Raw genomic sequence first — 21209 nt, 5'->3', positions numbered from 1 at the left:
TCAAAGCCATGGCCTCAAGCTCAATGCCAAAAAGTGCATTGTCATCCCTTTTGGTAAAAACTCTGTACCCATGAACTACCACATAGGCGGTAGTCTACTTAACACCGAAAGAGTGATAAGAGACCTTGGGACACAGGTGGACAGTAGTCTCTCCTTTGATAATCACATCGCCACAGTAGTCAGGAAATCCTTCTATGTGGCACACCTCATTACAAAAGGTTTCTCATCCAGGAAAAAAGAGGTCATTGTTCCCCTCTACTCGTCACTCATTAGACCCATTATAGAGTACAATGCCCCTTTTGGTATGTACCTCATAAGACATCTACAACAACTGGAAAGGCCACAGAAATACCTCACAAAGAGGATTACTGGCCTCAAACAGATGCCCTACTCAGACCATCTCAAAAAACTGCAGCTTTACTCTCACATATCGACTACTCAGAGATGATCTCTGCCTAACACACAAAGCTATGTCAAACCCAGAGCTTTTAGACATGCTTCACTTAAAGAAATCCCAATCCCTACGAGCTACACACTCTAGGGACCTAAACCTTGTCACCACAATAAACAGAACATGCTGGAGGGATAGATTCCTGTCCCAGAGACTTCCCATACTCTGGAACAAACTACCTATCTACATCAAACAAAGCTCCTCATTAGCACTCTTCAAGAAAAATCTTGATGATTGGATGGGAGATAGGAAATTCACCCCGGGGATCACTTCTGTGGCTCTGCTCAAATGTGGCACAGGAAAATCATTTTCTTGGGTGGCGAAAGCCAGGGTACCTTTTGGCTAGGCTTATATAGGCCCTAGGGCCAATAGCCTAGTACCTACCTATGAACCTATTGTACTGGCTGTTGCTCCTTTGTGACATGGAGGTGAAAATGTGGCAGATTTAAACCAAAAGGAATCCAGAATGATTTTGAAATCTGATATGCTTACACCTAGAGGTCTGAATACTGAACTTAATTGGTGACAAGAGGTATTTACTTTTAAAAGGGTGTTACTTGTTGTGATGATATTATTATTTAAAGAAATCGTCACATTATATTGTGTTTATACCTCTAGAAGGCATGCAGCTAAAGCTCTAGGGTAAATACATTTTTTTTTGCTTATTCTGCTTCCTAATCTGCATGTGACTGGAAACAACCAACCACAGCATCCATGAGCAGAACATTTGTCAGGGCTTGTTGGATATACTGAGGGTCCTGGAAAACAAATCATATTACCAGAATATCAAATATGGATTTATCATATGGAAAGTTACCATATGGAAAATCATGAAGGTTAGAGAAAACAATGTACTGTTTATTTCATCTGCATAAAATTTGTTTTGAAATATTTCTGACACACTCTTACCAGTTCAGGCTTGCTGTTGTATTTGTGAATTTCTGACAAATATACTTTTACTATTTAATTTCTGGAAGAAATATTTCCTGACCCACTAACGTAAAGACTACTGAATCCTACTAAAATTCATAAGGCATGTTAAGTGATAGATGACAGTAAAAAGCAATTACTTCTTGAACAGTTTAGTCTTGTATCATATTTTCCTCTCTCATTTATTACAATTAGTATACTGCCTAAAGGAATTACCATAACAGTTCTCAACTAGGGCTCTTCCTTCTTCTCCCCCAATCTTCCTCCTGATTCTACAGGCAGTGTAGTGTGGCTAGCCATCTTCACTCTATTCCCCCTCCTCAACTCTCCCACTTTCTAAATTCTAATCTTACTTTATCTTGAGGACTCTGAATATCTTGTAAATTCAAAGAATGCCTACACATATGAGGGTTTAAATACTAATACCAAGTATTAAGTACAGGTTGCTAATTACACTGTAATTATTTAACAAATACGTTTACCAGGAGAGGTTACTCAAACGGTCTTCTCTTAGAGCTGGTTGAACAGGTAATGGGTAAGAGGATGATGGGCCATTTGAGACTGATTTTAGGTAAGAGGGATATATCTGATGTGAGTGCCCCGAATATGAATGAGACTCATGGGAATAATTTTAATATAAGCTTGGAAACACAACTTATTACAAATTTTAGGATACATGCTAGTAACATAAAGAGAATATTAAGTAAGAATTATGTTGTACTTGGTGAGGGCACTACCGTTAGGGACAAAATAGGAAATAAACCTTTGATGGTATATCGTAGACGTTTGAATTTGTTCTAGTACTATATGTCCCTTTAATTCTTTAGGAATGAAAAAGTGTGGGTTCTGTGTTTACTGTAAATTCATAATTGTGGAGGCCATTTTCCAAATCAGGGATTTGTAACATACATTAAAAGGTACTTTTAACTGTAATTTGATGGGTGTTCTATACTTGTTCTTCTAACAAAAATACCCATGTTTTTACATCGGTAGAACTGACTGTAAGGTTTAAAACTGGATATATAACATAAATATACTGTGAAGAAAGGAAAAAAAAATGACAAATGCTGTAGCTAAGCATATACGTGATAATAAGGGCCTTTTTTAAAATACATGGCTATAGATAGTGTGAGGAAAAAGTACCAATGGGGCCCTATAACACTAATGCCTGAATGTAAAGAGTGATAAGAGACCTTGGGACACAGGTGGACAGTAGTCTCTCCTTTGATAATCACATCGCCACAGTAGTCAGGAAATCCTTCTATGTGGCACACCTCATTACAAAAGGTTTCTCATCCAGGAAAAAAGAGGTCATTGTTCCCCTCTACTCGTCACTCATTAGACCCATTATAGAGTACAATGCCCCTTTTGGTATGAACCTCATAAGACATCTACAACAACTGGAAAGGCCACAGAAATACCTCACAAAGAGGATTACTGGCCTCAAACAGATGCCCTACTCAGACCATCTCAAAAAACTGCAGCTTTACTCTCACATATCGACTACTCAGAGATGATCTCTGCCTAACACACAAAGCTATGTCAAACCCAGAGCTTTTAGACATGCTTCACTTAAAGAAATCCCAATCCCTACGAGCTACACACTCTAGGGACCTAAACCTTGTCACCACAATAAACAGAACATGCTGGAGGGATAGATTCCTGTCCCAGAGACTTCCCATACTCTGGAACAAACTACCTATCTACATCAAACAAAGCTCCTCATTAGCACTCTTCAAGAAAAATCTTGATGATTGGATGGGAGATAGGAAATTCACCCCGGGATCACTTCTGTGGCTCTGCTCAAATGTGGCACAGGAAAATCATTTTCTTGGGTGGCGAAAGCCAGGGTACCTTTTGGCTAGGCTTATATAGGCCCTAGGGCCAATAGCCTAGTACCTACCTATGAACCTATTGTACTGGCTGTTGCTCCTTTGTGACATGGAGGTGAAAATGTGGCAGATTTAAACCAAAAGGAATCCAGAATGATTTTGAAATCTGATATGCTTACACCTAGAGGTCTGAATACTGAACTTAATTGGTGACAAGAGGTATTTACTTTTAAAAGGGTGTTACTTGTTGTGATGATATTATTATTTAAAGAAATCGTCACATTATATTGTGTTTATACCTCTAGAAGGCATGCAGCTAAAGCTCTAGGGTAAATACATTTTTTTTGCTTATTCTGCTTCCTAATCTGCATGTGTTTGAGTAAGCTTTATTTTCTTTATTCAAAAAGGTTCAAGTATAATTTTCTAAACGTTTTGCTAAAAACTATCAAAGTATAATTGAGAATTTGCCCTCTCCACATAGTACAAAAGGAGGCTCATATTGGCAGGGCTTTCTAACAATGTGCAAAGTTCCATTACAGTCAATTTCTGTAAGGTGTAGGTATATCACTTTTGTTCAAGGTGGGGAATCCAACATTTCCATGATATATTTTTAATCTGCTGACACTATGAAAAAAGTAACCCTGATACATATTTCTTTACAAATGTGACAACAGAAACATATCACTCTAAAAATCCATGTACTGACGAGGGCAAAACAGCCTACCAAATTTTAATGTTGAAGTGAGTACAAGTCCATAAGAGTGGAATGGCAAAGCTAGGTGCAGTCCAGAAAAAACATGTTTCCAAGTATGATTCCCTAAAACATTTACAAAACACTACTAAAAGGTGACTAGGATGTTGCTTTCTATATACAGACACCAAATGTTGATTTGTAATGACATTTCAACATGACATCACATACATTTTTATCATAATTGGTTCATGTAAGGCATGGATATATGACTACTTTTTATAGTAGGGAATTCAATACATGTCCAGGAAATATTTATACTCAGTTAGCACTAAAGTCAAACTAAAGTCACTGCAAATATGCTGGAAGCTTTCACTAATAGACTCGAATGATACATGTTATACGAATATGAAGGTAGACACATCTCTTTATGCATAAAATTGCCAACAAGAGTCTGATCGGATCAAACATTCCCATTTGCTTCAAATTAAACAAATAATATGCTCTGGTTGACAAACTCATTGAATAAGGGTGTAAAGGGGTTACTATCTGTACAATACAAAGAGTGTGAATCCAATATGTGTGTGTGTGTGTGTGTGTGTGTGTGTGTGTGTGTGTGTGTGTGTGTGTGTGTGTGTGTGTGTATGTGTGTGTGTGTGCGCGTGTGTGTGTGAGATGAATGTTGCAACTGCTGATTTGGGCATGTGCAACTTGTATAAATGGTGGTAGACTGCAAGCATGTTACAAATGATACTGTGTAAATTCAGTGTTAAGCGTTTTACAAAGGTGAGATTTTGTGACTGTGAAGTAAGCAATGTGATTTGCATGGGAAGTAATTTATCCAGGGTAAATATGAAAATGGTCATGTCTTTTCCTGAACAGCAGTGCTAACCTAAAATTCTGAATCAAATCAGCAGAGGTGTAAACAGAGGGTTCAATGTGTTAGTGTATGGTCTATTCATGTGTGGTGAGTTGTGGAGTTAAGAAGAATTTTACAAGAGCATAATAGTGAAGACCTATCAGTCTTGCCAACAATAAATTCAAAAAAATCCAGTGACACATACAGATATATGTTAAGTAATGAAATGTTTTTGTATCACAGTGCCATGAATGTTTTTTCTATGTTTGTTTCAAACAATACAACATATGGAAAACTTAGCAATTCTTGTCAATAAAGCCTTACCTTGGCAAAAAAAAAAAATCAGTCATAATCATGCTACAAAATACTTCATCTGTTTTATCTTTTTTAAGATTCTCACTTAAAAAATAAATAATATTTACCTTCATTCTTCATCCTATCAAAATATGAGAGCTTTGTTGCAGCATAAATGGCTTTTGGTGACTGGAAACAACCAACCACAGCATCCATGAGCAGAACATTTGTCAGGGCTTGTTGGATATACTGAGGGTCCTGGAAAACAAATCATATTACCAGAATATCAAATATGGATTTATCATATGGAAAGTTACCATATGGAAAATCATGAAGGTTAGAGAAAACAATGTACTGTTTATTTCATCTGCATAAAATTTGTTTTGAAATATTTCTGACACACTCTTACCAGTTCAGGCTTGCTGTTGTATTTGTGAATTTCTGACAAATATACTTTTACTATTTAATTTCTGGAAGAAATATTTCCTGACCCACTAACGTAAAGACTACTGAATCCTACTAAAATTCATAAGGCATGTTAAGTGATAGATGACAGTAAAAAGCAATTACTTCTTGAACAGTTTAGTCTTGTATCATATTTTCCTCTCTCATTTATTACAATTAGTATACTGCCTAAAGGAATTACCATAACAGTTCTCAACTAGGGCTCTTCCTTCTTCTCCCCCAATCTTCCTCCTGATTCTACAGGCAGTGTAGTGTGGCTAGCCATCTTCACTCTATTCCCCCTCCTCAACTCTCCCACTTTCTAAATTCTAATCTTACTTTATCTTGAGGACTCTGAATATCTTGTAAATTCAAAAAATGCCTACACATATGAGGGTTTAAATACTAATACCAAGTATTAAGTACAGGTTGCTAATTACACTGTAATTATTTAACAAATACGTTTACCAGGAGAGGTTACTCAAACGGTCTTCTCTTAGAGCTGGTTGAACAGGTAATGGGTAAGAGGATGATGGGCCATTTGAGACTGATTTTAGGTAAGAGGGATATATCTGATGTGAGTGCCCGAATATGAATGAGACTCATGGGAATAATTTTAATATAAGCTTGGAAACACAACTTATTACAAATTTTAGGATACATGCTAGTAACATAAAGAGAATATTAAGTAAGAATTATGTTGTACTTGGTGAGGGCACTACCGTTAGGGACAAAATAGGAAATAAACCTTTGATGGTATATCGTAGACGTTTGAATTTGTTCTAGTACTATATGTCCCTTTAATTCTTTAGGAATGAAAAAGTGTGGGTTCTGTGTTTACTGTAAATTCATAATTGTGGAGGCCATTTTCCAAATCAGGGATTTGTAACATACATTAAAAGGTACTTTTAACTGTAATTTGATGGGTGTTCTATACTTGTTCTTCTAACAAAAATACCCATGTTTTTACATCGGTAGAACTGACTGTAAGGTTTAAAACTGGATATATAACATAAATATACTGTGAAGAAAGGAAAAAAAAATGACAAATGCTGTAGCTAAGCATATACGTGATAATAAGGGCCTTTTTTAAAATACATGGCTATAGATAGTGTGAGGAAAAAGTACCAATGGGGCCCTATAACACTAATGCCTGAATGTAAAGAACTGTCTTAGCAGATTTTAATACATGCTGATGCTTTGCCAGGACTTAATGAAATAACATCTGTTAATTGTGTTTTGAAGATGAAGTCCTTATTATGTTAAATTAAATATTTTGTTGTTTAATTTGTGGTTTAATACTGGTGTTGATTTTATTTTATTGGTTTATTTCATGTGATTTAAATTTTAGGTAAAAGTATATGGCTTTTATAACTTTGGTTTTATAAAACTGTTACTAAAAGTAAAGGGGAAGGGTCTGTAAAGGTTACATCAATTAAATATAGTCACATGACATAAATGCTGGGATATTTAAATGTTTCACTTGAGTAATGGTTTTATCTGAAGAAGTTCAAAAATAAGTTGGACGAATACACTTATCAATAAAATGTTTAATTAGTTGAGAGTGTGCGTGGGTCTGTACTCAGGCAAAGTGGTTTACATTTTTCTAGTTTGTTTTAAATTTTTTTTTTTTGTGTGTGTTTTTCGGTCAATTACACTGTTCATGTTTAAACTGAAATGTATGACTTTAACTTACTTATTGCTAAACTTTTATTTATGGTTACTATTTTAGCTTGCAGTCTCAAGCTGAACCTGAAAAAGATTCAGGTGCATGGGGATCAGTTTTAGCCATAGTGAACAAAGAAAGAAGTATACCAGACTATGTAAAACAAAGCTTCAAAAGCACATCTCTCAAATATATATTAAACACACCAGTATACTTAGAATGTACATGGTCTTAAGTGAACAGCCATAATTTGTCATTTAACCCTGAGTCAGCTAAGCACTTTCCATGCCATCGATTTCCTCACCTATCAACGTCTATAGATAGTGAGAACTCACACTGTATCCACTACGCTGGTGACTGTTTGCAAAAGAATTTGTATATCTTCAGTGACTGTGACCTTGAAGCAGTCTGGTTACTATTCTTGTACTAATTTCTAAATATGAAAGCTGTGTTACTTACTAACATTATATACAGCACCTATACACGTGACACCAATGACATTCCAAATATTCTCTTCATAAGTGGTGTTAAAAACCATATATGAAATTGCAGCTATATCCTAATATAAATGATATATAAAACATAAAGTGTTACAAATGTATGTAAATAAGAATGCACAGGGCTTGTAACTGTTTTGTTGTGGAGCTGTTTTTAACTGTGTAGTGTGAAAAGTAAAAGACTGAAAGACTTTTTCTTCATGGGGGGTGGTAGCCAGAAACACACATACTAACTTACATGTAGCTACTATGAACCAGTTCATTCATGTTACATAATGAGTTGCACCACTCAGCTGAAGTCTATAGTTTGCATTTAAATGTTGAGTCTCACGGAAAGAAATGGCAAGGACACCATAAAGGTGACTCTGCTTGGATGTTGCCTTGCTAATTTCATATCTCCCAGTGGTGACCCATCCCAAAGCTTTCCTATAATGGTCAAGTCCAGACCTTCTTCCTAGGAACCAAGTCCAGGGCACACTTCTTCTCTCAGTGCTTGCTTGGACATTACTACCAATGGACTCTTAGGAAGTGATAGACAGAGAACACTACTTCCTTAGCCACAGGTTAGTTAAGAAATTGGCTGGATAGTTACTGTTTTCTTATATCCCTAATTTCTTAGCTACAGGTTACCTAGGAAATAGCCAGATAGTTTTTTCTTATATGTCATTAGTTTGCTGAATAATATTTTATACTTCTCTGTACAAAACTGTACCTTGTCTGGGTATGCAATTTCTCAAACAGGATTAGTCAACCTTTACTAAATGATTTTATTTATTCAGTTTTAAAAGCTTGCGGTTATTTTTTTTACTTATTAACGGATACAGCGGTACTGCTGTATGATGATTAACTGTTAACATCCACATATGAGAAATAAATAGACTGCTTAACTAAAATCATTGCCAGTTTTAATATTTGATTTGGATTATTTTTAAGAGTTGTTCAGTAACTTGTGTTAGTGTGTATCAGACTTGCTCTGATGGGTGACAATATGAGTGACAATAACTATTATAAAGCAGCAAAGTTTTGAAACATATAATATTACCCCCCTTGGAATCTTGTAAATTAGTGTGTGTGTGTGTGTGTGTGTGTGTGTGTGTGTGTGTGTGTGTGTGTGTGTGTGTGTGTGTGTGCAAGCACACACACATATACATCAATGTATTAACTAAATTATAATTACTGTGGATAATTTATCACTTTAAGGGACTACTTTCGGAGTAAGGTGGGGAAAGAGACTGGGAAGCAAAGGCTTATAACTCTGCTCTGTGGTTGTACAGTGTGAATCCCATTTGGGTGTGGCTGGTATAGACACACAGCTCAAGGCCAAACATCTCCAAGTTATTTATGCATACTAATTTATTTTCAGATATATTTATATTTTGCTTTTCTTGTTGCCATTTCCTATATTGACTGAAGGCAGTGACATGGTTCAACTAACCACAGCATATATAGTGTGGATATTGTAACTGGGCCTACTTAACCTGTAAAGCATTTCTCCAAATAAATCTGTACACCTTTGCAGCCACAAAGTATATGTGTTTATATATATATATATATATATATATATATATATATATATATATATATATATATATATATATATATATATGTGTGTGTGTGTGTGTGTGTGTGTGTTTTCTGTTACAATACTTAGAAAAGAGGCAAAAATGAGCTCTGAAAAGTAAGTGAAAATGTTGATGGCACAATTGGTCAAAGGGTGTTAAGCCAGTGGACTCACATGGTGGTCTCAACACAAAGAAGTTGATAATCACCTGCCCCTTGTATACACTTGAGGCTAAGCCTACCAAACATGTAAATATGCAGCAAACAAATGAGTCGGTATGTTTCCATACGATCCAGAAATAAAGCTGGAATTAAAAATAATCTATAATTTCAAAAATATAGTTGAATTTGAAAAAACAGAGATAAATATGGAAGCAGTGTTCCTTAAAGCAACAGAGACATACCCAGCTAACACTTCCATCAGCTTTTATATTTGGGTTGGCTTATTTTTAAGAATGATTCAGTATCCTGGAATTGAGTTGCCACAATGGTTCTTGCTGGTGACAATAACTACCACAGGGCAAGAAAGTTTGTAGAAATTATTATTAGCCTCTCAAATAATTAATCTGTACATGTGTGTGTGTATGTGTTGAGGGAGGCCAGCAATAGTCTGGTCAAAATACAGTTACTGTAGATAAACTACTACTGTAAGGCACACTGTTTAGACTGAGGTTGGAGAAAGCCAGGGAAGATAGGGATTTTAACTCTGCTGTGGCTGTTCAGTGTGAACTGGTGAGTCTATAGATCAAGGCAGCAGTACATATTCTGCTGTATGCTCCAAGGCCAGACTTCCCTTATTTACACAATTGTAAATACATATATTTATATTTTATTTTATTTGCTTGCTGCTACTGTTTATATTTATTGCAGGCAGGGGTATACTTTTAAACACTGTAGCTCCTGTCTCTGATTGGGACTGATGGGAGTGCTGGCCAACAGAAATAGTAAAGACAAATCACACCAGACTAAATGTTCTTGCTGAGACCAATGTCACATGTGTTAAGGCATTGATTCTCAGTAATCACCTCCAGTAGATGCTGAATGCCACAGTCTCAGCTCACTAACGTTTCTGTACTTCCATTTTAGTCATGGACAGGAATCTTGTTAACAGAAAAGGTAAAAAGGAAGATTAAAAATATACCTCAAGAAAGCAACATGGATATCACAACCTAAGAAACCATGGCTATGAGCTAATTTCCCTATTACCACAACTTCCATCAAGCAACAGGTTGTTTTGAAGAGAAATAGGTTCATAGATTGGTACTAGGTTAACTGCTTTTGTGGTCCATTTCTATCTAGCCAATTATCCCATGTGAGAATCAAACCCTGCAACTTGAGTTTGTAAGGTAAACACCGTAATCATTATGACAACCTCCTGAAAATGAAAAGCAACGAAAGTAACCCAACCATTAGGCAGCCCTTCTACACAGGAATGTCAACTATTTTATGTGAAATGAGTAACCTCAGGGCTTTTCTCTGAATCATGGTAGAGCTCAATCTTGATATAAATGGTTGATAATGATAAAAATGAGTGGCTCTTACACTCACCTGGTGCACAGTACACTTCCAAATATCAATATGCTGAACATGTCCTTTGTAACTTATACGGTTATTCTTCATACTTTCAGCACAAAATGCACATACTATAGGACTTCCAAGATGGCTGCACATTGATCAACAGCTTAATTTCAGCTCTCCAGAAACTGAGAAATAAGAGCCTATGATATTGTCAGAGTGGGTAAAATTCAGTTTCTGGCTAGTGAGCACACTGACTGGATGCCAGCAAAGAAAGTCTTGCAACTGTTCAGTAAAAAGCAGTTCAAGCTTCAGCTTTGGTACAAGACATGGCTTCAGTAATTTAGTGGAAAAATAAACAAATGTACTCACAGATGATTCAAATAAATGAAACATTAATGTAATATATATCAACTCAAATAACAAAAAGCTGGAAAATAAAAGAACAATCTAACTGTCTATTCAGATAAACTGATAAAACTACAAAGTCAGAGGCTGAACTGAAGAAAGGCTGACAATAAGAGGCTTCTCAACAGCAACCATTTAAAAAAATGGTAGAGTTAGAAGACAGAGACAGAGCACACAGAGAAAACCTAAGATTTTATGCTGTAGCAGAGAAACTAGAAGGAACAGACTGTATTAATTTATGAAAACACAAATAAGGAACCAGACTGGTGTTCAACAGCAGGATTTGTTAATTGAAAAGGTACATCAAATGTATGCTCCAAATCTGACCAACAGAAAGCAACCAAGACCTGTATTAGTAAAGATGCAATCATACCAGAAGAAAGACATGATGATCCTGACAAAACTGTAACAGAACTGAAATGTAAATAGCTTTTGACTTTTGACTTTTAACTGTGTGAATTTGTTAAAATGTATCTGTACTATATTTTTCCACCATGGGCAATATTGCTCACAATTTATATTATTTGATATGTATTTGTACTTGTACTTTTATTTTTATTGGACTGCTATCTTTACAGTAATCTGTTTCATGGAGCTTTTCTCTCTGGGCCGCCACTGAAAACAGGCTCTCTGGGCCCAGTGGACTTCCCCGGTAATCAAACTGGAAATAAATAAATAAAATAAATAACTGAAAAGTATTAAAAACTGGAGACAGCAGAGTGTTTGTAGAAAATTATTATTCACTGTACACCAGACAGAAGTAAATTTATCCCAGCAATCAGGGAATGTCAAAGAGGCAGGTGTGAGTTTCAAGCTGTTGTATTCAGCTGTCTTCAGAATATTTTGCCTGCAGATCAAAGACATTTTCCTCCCCGTGGTCGAGTGGCCTCCGAAAGACATGCGTGAATGGGCGTGCCTTCACTGAAGGTTGTGCATCGGGCTGGCAACTCGGCACCATAAAAATCTACTGCCAATCATTAGCTGACCGGATTTCCGCTGTGGCAACCCCTAACCTGGAAAAGCCGAAAAGACAAACAACATCAAAGACATTTTTTGATGTAGAACATGCTATGGAGGAAATAAGAAAGTTTATCCAGCAAACAGAAGGAGACTCTGCTTCTCATTCTTCTTACAATAAAGCTTTTCAGTCTTCTTACAATAAACCCTTTTCAATGTTTCACAGGAAAATGCTCAAGAGACTGAAAAAAGCAGAAGTTGACTAGTAGAATCAGAAGTACATTGAACTTGAACCAGAGTCTGGTGTTGGGAGAAGATGAACAGGAAGATCAGTACACTGAAATTAGTGAATAAATGGGAGACTATAAAGCATCAGTCACATTTCTGAAATATGAGTTTGCAAGAAAAAATATCTGAGAAAGACTGAATTTTTGTTGACTTTGTTATAACTTGTGAGTGGATTACAAAGCATACCACCTAGTTTAAGTGATTAATGTTTAGAAAGCCACTAAATGGAACAAAAATTAACTGTAAGTAAAACATGTTTTGTTCTTATTAGTATTTAAATAAAACATTGCATGATATAAACTGCATGTTACATAGTAAAGCAGTTTTGTATAGTTTATGGTCAGTGGTATTTTAAATGTGGGTGAATTCTTCATTGATTGTTCTCTGCGTTTTTGAAAGAAATACAGGCTCTACAGTATAACAAGATAAGAAAGGCTGGACAAAAAGAAGTATAAGCAAATATGCTATTATCTTAAGCTGATGAGATGTAAAAGCACACTGACTGTATTACTTATTTTATTTTATTTCTATTTGTTTTCCAGGGTAGAGCACTAATATTGATGGACCTTTTTCAGGCTCAGCCCAGGAGCAGAATCTGGTTAAGTGACTTGCTCAAAGTTAACAGCTCCTTAATCCTCTAAACCAACTGCAAGATTACATTAGAATTGACACATTTTTCCTTATTTTTACAAAGCTGGATGTCTAGGGTAATGCCCTTGGTTTAAGCTATAAACAAGTGTTTCTTGTAAGAAAGTGGGCTTGAAAAATAAGAAAATGATAACACTGCTGTTCAGAACATGGTGGATTCCACTTTAACTCAACAATGCCTTTATTATCCACAAGTTACGCGCTTTTGGCCATAAACAACTGTGGCCTGCATCAGAACTAATTGACAATTTAAAAGAACATCCTTATATAACTCCCCTAATTTAAAATACCCAATCAGACATAAGAACTTCTAAAAATATTTTACTTATAAAAACATCTGCACTTGCTTTTAGTCCTTTTTAATTTAATTGCATTTTTTAAACTGTGTTTGGTCTAATATTGCTACATACTCAAGTGTGCTAGCTTGCACTGCATGTGAATTGTTTTTACTACTGTTTTTGCTACTTTTCTGTAAAAAAAAAAACAACTGTAAGCCTGTTTCCTACCTTTCCTGTAACTAGTGTTCCAGATACAGATTTACTGTATCCAGGACTGTATGTAAGATTCTGAGCCCCCCAAGCCTTTCTGTGTTAAAGGGAAGCCTTCTAGCCTATCAGTGGGAGTGGTAAGCACTAGGTAACTTGTCTACCACATAAGGAGTGGTTCTGGCCCAGAAATTGTAGTTATTGGCAGTTTGGGCAATCTCTTCCATCTCTCTCAACTTTCTGATTTGAAAGCCTGCATTTGCACTTGTTTCTGTCCTGTAACTCGTCTAGTGCAGATACAGATTCTTAGTTTTAGCACTTAAATCCGCTTCTTCATGCTCAGCACTTGTTCAGAACTTGTAAGCACTAAATAAGCTACTAATTACTATAGCACTCAATCTTCCTCATTACCTACAGGAAAACAGTTTTTGTACTTACTTTTCTCACTTGCTTAGAGAAAAACAGCTCTTGTACTTACTTTCCTCACTTATCTAGAGGAAAATAGTTTTTTATTCAGGCATGTCCAAGGGTCTCAGTGTTCTCTCCTGTCAATCTGATGAATCCGGGCATCTTGAGGCAATGTAGAAATTGCCTCATGTACACAGAAAATCCTCTCCTCCTACCACCCAACACTACAACCTGTGAGAGATGCACTTGTCTAGCCAAACTGTAGGTAAAGCTCTCTCCAACCAGGACTGAACTTGACAGTCATGAGGAGAAGGTAAACATTTGCACCACACCACACTCATCGCACAGTCTCACTAAATCTACACCAACAAAATCCACACATAGTAACACAAAAACATTTGCGGAGGCTCTCAATAATAATCTGTCTAAGCAACAGAGACCTCCAAAGCAGAAACGCAAGCAACCTCGATCCCCCAATGCAACCCAAATGACACATAGCCCACAGACTCAATGTGCCACTCAACCACAGCCAATAAGGCAAAACAACGTACCCAACACTCTAGTCATAGGTGACTCTATAGTCAGGCACACTGATGTCCCACTCACCAGGCTAAACAAGGAGAAGGTTACTGTCAACTGCCTGTCGGGTGCCAGGATCCACCACATAACCCATGCACTCAGGTCACTCCACAAGTACAAATATGACTCTGTCATTGTCCATGTTGGTGTGAATGACTTGAGATGTACCTTCCTGGACTACATGAAAAGAGACATGGAAGAGCTCTCCGATCTTGTAGCCCAGGCAAGCATGACCCTAGCCCAGAGTAGCATTCTGCCATCACCCCAAATGATACCGCAGTACAAGGACAAAATGATTGACTTCAACAACTGGATAAGCTTCTGGTGTCATTCTAAGGGGATCCAGTATCTGTCTGCTTGGGATGACATGGTCGACAGACCACGATGCTTTGCCACAGATGGCCTGCACCTGTCGCCCCTGGAATTCTGGATAATGGCTAAGGCTCTTGCTGCCCCTATAGTGCCTTTTTTAGGCAAGGTTCAAATAACAAATTCACCACCATAACAGGAACAGGCAAGCAAAAACTGAGGGTAATGCTACTAAATGCTAGAAGTCTAAATCTCAAAATGCACTCACTCGAGGCACTCCTTAAAATGGAGAACATCGATATCTGTGCAGTGTCTGAGACCTGGTTCAAGGCTGCAGAGAGCACCCCTGCACTACCAGGCTATAACTCATACCACACTTTTCGGCCATGTAACCTGGACAAAAACACCAAAGGCGGAGGTGTGTCCATATTAATTAAGGATATCCACACCTCCAGGCTAGTTGCTCAGCATAATGCATCCAAGGTTATCCAAGTGCAACTAACTCTGGGCAAAACTGCAATCCAAATTACAGCTTACTACAGATCCTCCACCATGCCTTGGGATTCCCACTCCTCTTTTCTTGATGTACTGGAAAATAGTAGGGTTCAACCAAACACCCTAATAATGGGCGACTTCAACTACCCCACCATTAACTGGGAAAACAACTTGTGTACCAACGCCTTAGCTCAACGCATTCTGGAATTCATAAACTCCAATGCCCTGGATCTAATTATCCACACCCCCACCAGGGGCAACAATATCCTAGATCTAGTCATTACCAACATGAGTGACCGGTGTTCCACTCCTGAAGTCAACTACTCATTGGTCTGATACGACCATAAGCTAATCACTCTTGATATCCACATCCCTCCTCCACCCCCATTAAGGAAACCACGGTAAAAAGTTTCTCCAAAGCCAACTTCATGCTTCTTAGGACAGACGTGGTCAACTTCATGACACCCATGCAGATGAACAACACAGTTACAACTGCTGAATCCTACACAAATGCACTCTATAAGCACTTACACGAGTGCATGGATCATGCTATCCCAAACAGAACCAAGACGCTATCCTCCAAAAAACGGAAGCCAATCTGGTGGTCCTCTGCCATAAACAAACTGTACAACAGAAGGAAGAAACTGTTGCAAAAGAGAGTAAAATCCCATGAGTGGTGGAGCTCCCTGGTCAGCCTCAGTAAGAAGCTGAGATCCCTTATAAGATCCTTCAAAGCTAGCTATGAAAACAAAATCGCCACTAATTCTAAGGACAACCAGAAAGCATTTTATAGCTATGTCAAGAATCTCGATGGCAACACCTAGATCTGCTCTGAGTTACAGCACAAAGGTACGAAAATTACAGAACCAACTGATATAGCCAACATCCTGGCAGACAGGTTCAGTGCTAACTTTACCCCCCCCCCCTAAAGGGCCCATATCTATACAGGAAGAATGCAGAGTCCCTGTAATCACAACTACGCAGGTAAAAGCTGCACTCTCTAAAGTCAAAAACACAGCATCCATGGGACCGGACAACATCCCAGGCTGCGTTTTACACGAACTTCAGAACGAACTGGCTCCCCACTTAAGCACCATGTTCAATAATAGCCTAGCATCAGGCTTTGTGCCCACTGAATGGCACACAGCAACAGTTATCCCACTCCACAAAGGGGGAGCGACCACTGATCCTGGGAACGTATCGCCCTATTAGCCTGATGAGCCTGGTCTGCAAGTCCATGGAATGTATCATCATGGAACTCATAAACAAAGACATTGGTAACCTCCAAACTCTGGATCCCACCCAGTTCGGGTTTGTGAAAGGCAGATCATGCCTCCTGAACCTGATTGACTTCTTTGAGGCAGTCACCAAAGCTGTAGATGAGGGTAATGTGGTTCACACAGCCTATCTTGACCTCGCCAAGGCTTTCGACACCATCCCCCATTCTGGAATTATAGCTAAACTCACTAAACTAGGTATAAGTCCCTACATCACAAGATGGGTTGCCAACTGGCTCACTGACAGAACCCACACTGTAAAAGTTGCAGACTCCAAATCTGACCTCAAAGCAGTGACAAGTGGAGTACCACAGGGCTCCATCCTAGGACCTCTCCTGTTTGGTATCTACTTCTCTGAAGTACAGGCTAACACAGAAGACCTCTGGCTAACGAAGTTCACAGATGACTGCAAACTAGGAGCCATAGTCAAGTCCCCAAATGATGTCAACATCCTACAGAAGGGCCTCGCTGAGACAGATGCCTGGTGTCAGAGCCATGGCCTCAAGCTCAATGCCAAAAAGTGCAGTGTCATCCCCTTTGGTAAAAACTCTGTACCCATGAACTACCACATAGGCAGCAATCTACTTAACACCGAATGTGTGATAAGAGACCTTGGGACCCAGATGGACAGTAGTCTCTCCCTTGATAGTCACATCGCCACAGTAGTCAGGAAGTCCTTCTATGTGGCACACCTTATCATAAAAGGGTTCTCATACAGGAATAAAGATGTCATTGTTCCCCTCTACTCGACACTCATTAGACCCGTTGTAGAGTACAATGCCCCTTTTGGAATGTACCTCACAAGACATCTGCAGCAGCTGGAAAGGCCACAGAAGTACCTCACAAAGAGGATTACTGGCATCAAACAAATGCCCTACACTGACCGCTTCACAAAACACCAGCTTTACTCTGTAGCATATCGCCTACTCCGAGGTGATCTCTGCCTAACATAAAAAGCTATGTCATACCCAGAGATGTTGGACATGCTACACCTAAAGAAATCCCAATCCCTCTGAGCTACATGCTCTAGGGACCTAAACCTTGTCACCACAATAAACAGGACATGCTGGAGGGATAGATTCCTGTCCCAGAGACTTCCCATACTCTGGAACAGGCTACCCATCTATGTCAAGCAAAGTTCTTCATTAGCACTCTTCAAGAAAAATCTTGATGAGTGGATGGGAAATAGGAAATACACCCCGGGGATCACTTCTGTCTCTCTGCTCGACAGTGGCATGGGAAAATAACTTTCTTGGGTGGTGTAAGCCAGGGAACCTTGTTGGCTAGGCTTACGTAGGCCCTTGGGCCAATAGCCTAGTACCTGCCTATGAACACCTATAAAATACTATGTATAAAAACAGAAATAGAAATATAAAAATATATGTGTTTGTATATGTTTGTCCATAGTCATACCTTTTCTAAAACACCAATGATGCATTTTATTTGTACTTGTCATAATATGCTCTCCTATGTAAGACAACTTTGTAATTCATCCCAACATTAAGTCCTGGTGCATTATAAGCATTAAGCAAAAATTGCCACTTCAGTTCTTTATATTCCAATTCACCTTCTTTATCACCATTAAAATCTAAGGGAACATTGCCAATTACCGCAAAGAAAGACTTTTTATTGCTGGAACACACTATCATGTGCCTATATAAAGCATTATTAAAATCCTTCCTCCTTATATCATAATAATGCTCATATATCCTCTTTTTCAACTGCTGATTTATTTTTCCTATATAAAAAGCATCACAGGAATTCAGTGTGTATGGCAACCCTATGGATTCTCAGAGTCCAGAGAGGTCTGTGGAAGTGGAATTACCTTGTCGACCGAGTGAGAGCAACAATACATGGAGGCATGCAGTTAAATATTTAATGTCAGCTTCGGTGGTTAGTAATGAAGAAGCAGTGGAGCTTTTTTCAGTACCTGATAATGTTCCCAGGGTGGTTTTAAACAGGGATTGGCTTCTTAAAGATTTGGAAGTCTCTTTCTGCAAACACAAGCATTTGCAGTGGGACATTTTGTATTTCAAGTTTTGCTTAGAAGCAAAATGAGTACCAAAGGGGTTGCAAGTGGTGAACAAACTGAGCGGAATGTACAGTGAAACTTTTCTTAAAAAATGGGATGTTATTTGCGAGGAAACAGGTTTGGCTTTTCTTGCTTTACTTAAGGAACATCAAGAAGAAGAGGAAGCCAAGCTTGGGAGATGGGTTGATGGTCTGTTGGACAAATTAAGTTTAGCTCCAACAGTGCAAGAAATCAATGCAGCATTGAACCAAATCCAACCCAAAGTAGAAAGGCTTAGTGATGTCCTAAGAAGGAAGAAAGGAAAGAAAAGAACATATGAAGGTATCATGAGTGGTATTCAAAGAAAAACAGCAGCAACAGTAGCAGTTCCACCTTAAGAGCAAACATCACCACCCAGGAAAGACCAAGGGGAAGTGCATCAGCATATTCAGTTCAGCCGCAATCGGATAACAGGGAAGAAGATTGTGGTCATGTGAAAGGAAAGTATTCACAGGATAAGAGGCCTTTTTTGTCCCTTGTCACTCCAAGAGATTGGAGGAGAGAAGAAACATGCAGGACAAGCAACGAAACAACGGAATGGGAGATATGGTAGAGGTTCCTCAACGGAGGAATATGTTCAGTCAAAATGATCGGGCTTGGTCTGCAGTATTGGAAACCTCTCATCGGGTTGTTTTTTACCCATTATTTCAACAGGGGAGATGGCAGCAGAGGAATGACAACTCCATGTAATACCCACCATGTTTAAAGTTTTTAACTTGTCATCTAAGAATTTTACTGAGCAAAACATAAGAGTTTTGAGTAAGGGGTTTTCATTTATCCCTTCGAGAAGGTCTGACATTGTACAAACTATTATAGATTTGAAGGATTATGCTCGGAAGTTGAACTTGAGACTGATTTTTGGCAACATTGAGCAAAGGAATAATAGTGACCTTGTGGTGCCTAGTGTTTACAATCCACCCCTCAATTCCAGTATTAAAGCCTTTGAGGACATTTGCGAGGTGGAAATTAGACAACTGTTAAATAAGAAAAGCAGTGGGAAATATAATATGTCTCACATGGAGCGTGCATGTTTATCTATTAAAAATGATGATTCTATTAGAATGATGCGAGCAGACAAGGGGGTTCCATGGTTGTTGTAAATTTTGTAGATTATATTAAAGGTGTAAGTAGTCTTTTGTTGGATGAACAGTCGTATAAAAAAGTCACGAAATTAGATATTGTTAAAGCATACAAACGCATTGATGCATGGCTCATGGAAAATTTAATGGGAGGAGTTATTTCTGAAACAATGATGGCATTTTTTCAGGTTTTGAAACCCAAAATAGGATTTTTTTGGTATACCGAAGGTGCATAAAATTGAGGAAAATCCACCATATAGACCTATAGTTTCAGCAAAAGCATCTGAGCTGGAACCTATTTCAAAATTTGTTGATAGAATTATTCTTCAATTGGTACAAAAAACCCAGTCCTTTATTAGAGACTCCTTTGATTTCTTAAGCAAAATGAGGAATCAGGTGGTGGATAAGGATGATTTATTGGTCACAGATGATGTTCAGTCACTCTGCACATGCATACCACATGAAGTAGAATGGGTAGGTAATATGTTAATTAACAGTGACCAATTTGAAGTTGGAGAATGTAAATTTATTATGGAATGCATAGACAATATTTCATCTTACAATTATTTTGCTTTTGAAGAGGAGTATTTTTTCCAAACAAGGGGAGTTGCTATGGGAGCAAGGATGGCCCTGAATTATGCCAATTTAGTTATGGCTTATTGGGAGGTGCATATATTATCGAATATTGAAGGTGCAAACAAGATGCTGTGTTGTTATAGATTTATTGACGATTTGTTTTTTCTGTGGAAGGGGACAGAGTTAGAATTGAAGGAATTCATTAAGAAAATGAATAGTAGTACATCCTTTTTTGACTTTTGTTTCTAATTGGGACATATTTAAAGACAGTTATTTGGATTTAGAAATTTTTAAGGAAATAGGGACACAAAAGTTAAGTTCGGTGATTAGTTACAAGAATGCAGCAAGCAACAGCTTACTACATTATTCCAGCATGCACCCCATATATGTTAAACCCAATATAGTCAAAGGGCAGTTGGTTAGATTAAAGAGGCTCACAACTGATGTTTCTAGAAAGGATGATTTAGTGGAAGAGTTACAGTCCAGATTTATAAATAGGGGGTATCCCTTAAAAATAGTGGAACAGTTGCTAAGGACAGATATAAGTGAAGAGCACAAGGATACACAAGTAGATAATAAAGATTGGTCTATGGGAATGCCCTTAATTTTCACTGTAGACAGTGGAGCTATTAAAAACATTATAAGAAATAATTGCAGGATCTTAGCAGCAAACAGTGATTTAATATCAGTTTTAGGTATGGAACCCATATTTATTAATAAAAGAGCAAAAACATTTTTAAGAAATTTTGGAAGGAAGTCAAAGGGGTAGTCATAGCAACACAGGAGGTATGTACAAATGTATGGGCTGCAATGTATGTAGATACATAGCAGAGGGTCCATACGCAGAGATTAGTCCATATAATAAGATATTGGAAATTCCAGGGAGGTTT

At 37.9% G+C, this 21209-nt stretch overlaps 1 protein-coding gene across 1 annotated transcript in view; it reads right to left on the bottom strand.

Moving 5' to 3' along the window:
* Nucleotides 1–21209, bottom strand: part of LOC122798379 (DENN domain-containing protein 3-like) — a 1373701-nt gene that overhangs the window by 507349 nt on the left and 845143 nt on the right. Inside the window, exon 18 of the mRNA XM_044067263.1 lies at nt 5186–5315. Coding sequence (XP_043923198.1) covers nt 5186–5315 — 130 coding nt within the window. The remainder of the gene's footprint in view (nt 1–5185; nt 5316–21209) is intronic.

This window comes from Protopterus annectens, chromosome 3.part1, assembly GCF_019279795.1.
Source record: "Protopterus annectens isolate FY-2018-M chromosome 3.part1, PAN1.0, whole genome shotgun sequence".
In the NCBI taxonomy this organism is placed as follows: domain Eukaryota; kingdom Metazoa; phylum Chordata; order Ceratodontiformes; family Protopteridae; genus Protopterus; species Protopterus annectens.
The sequence above is the reverse complement of the archived record's forward strand: the minus strand, read 5'-3'. Positions and strand labels throughout refer to the sequence as shown.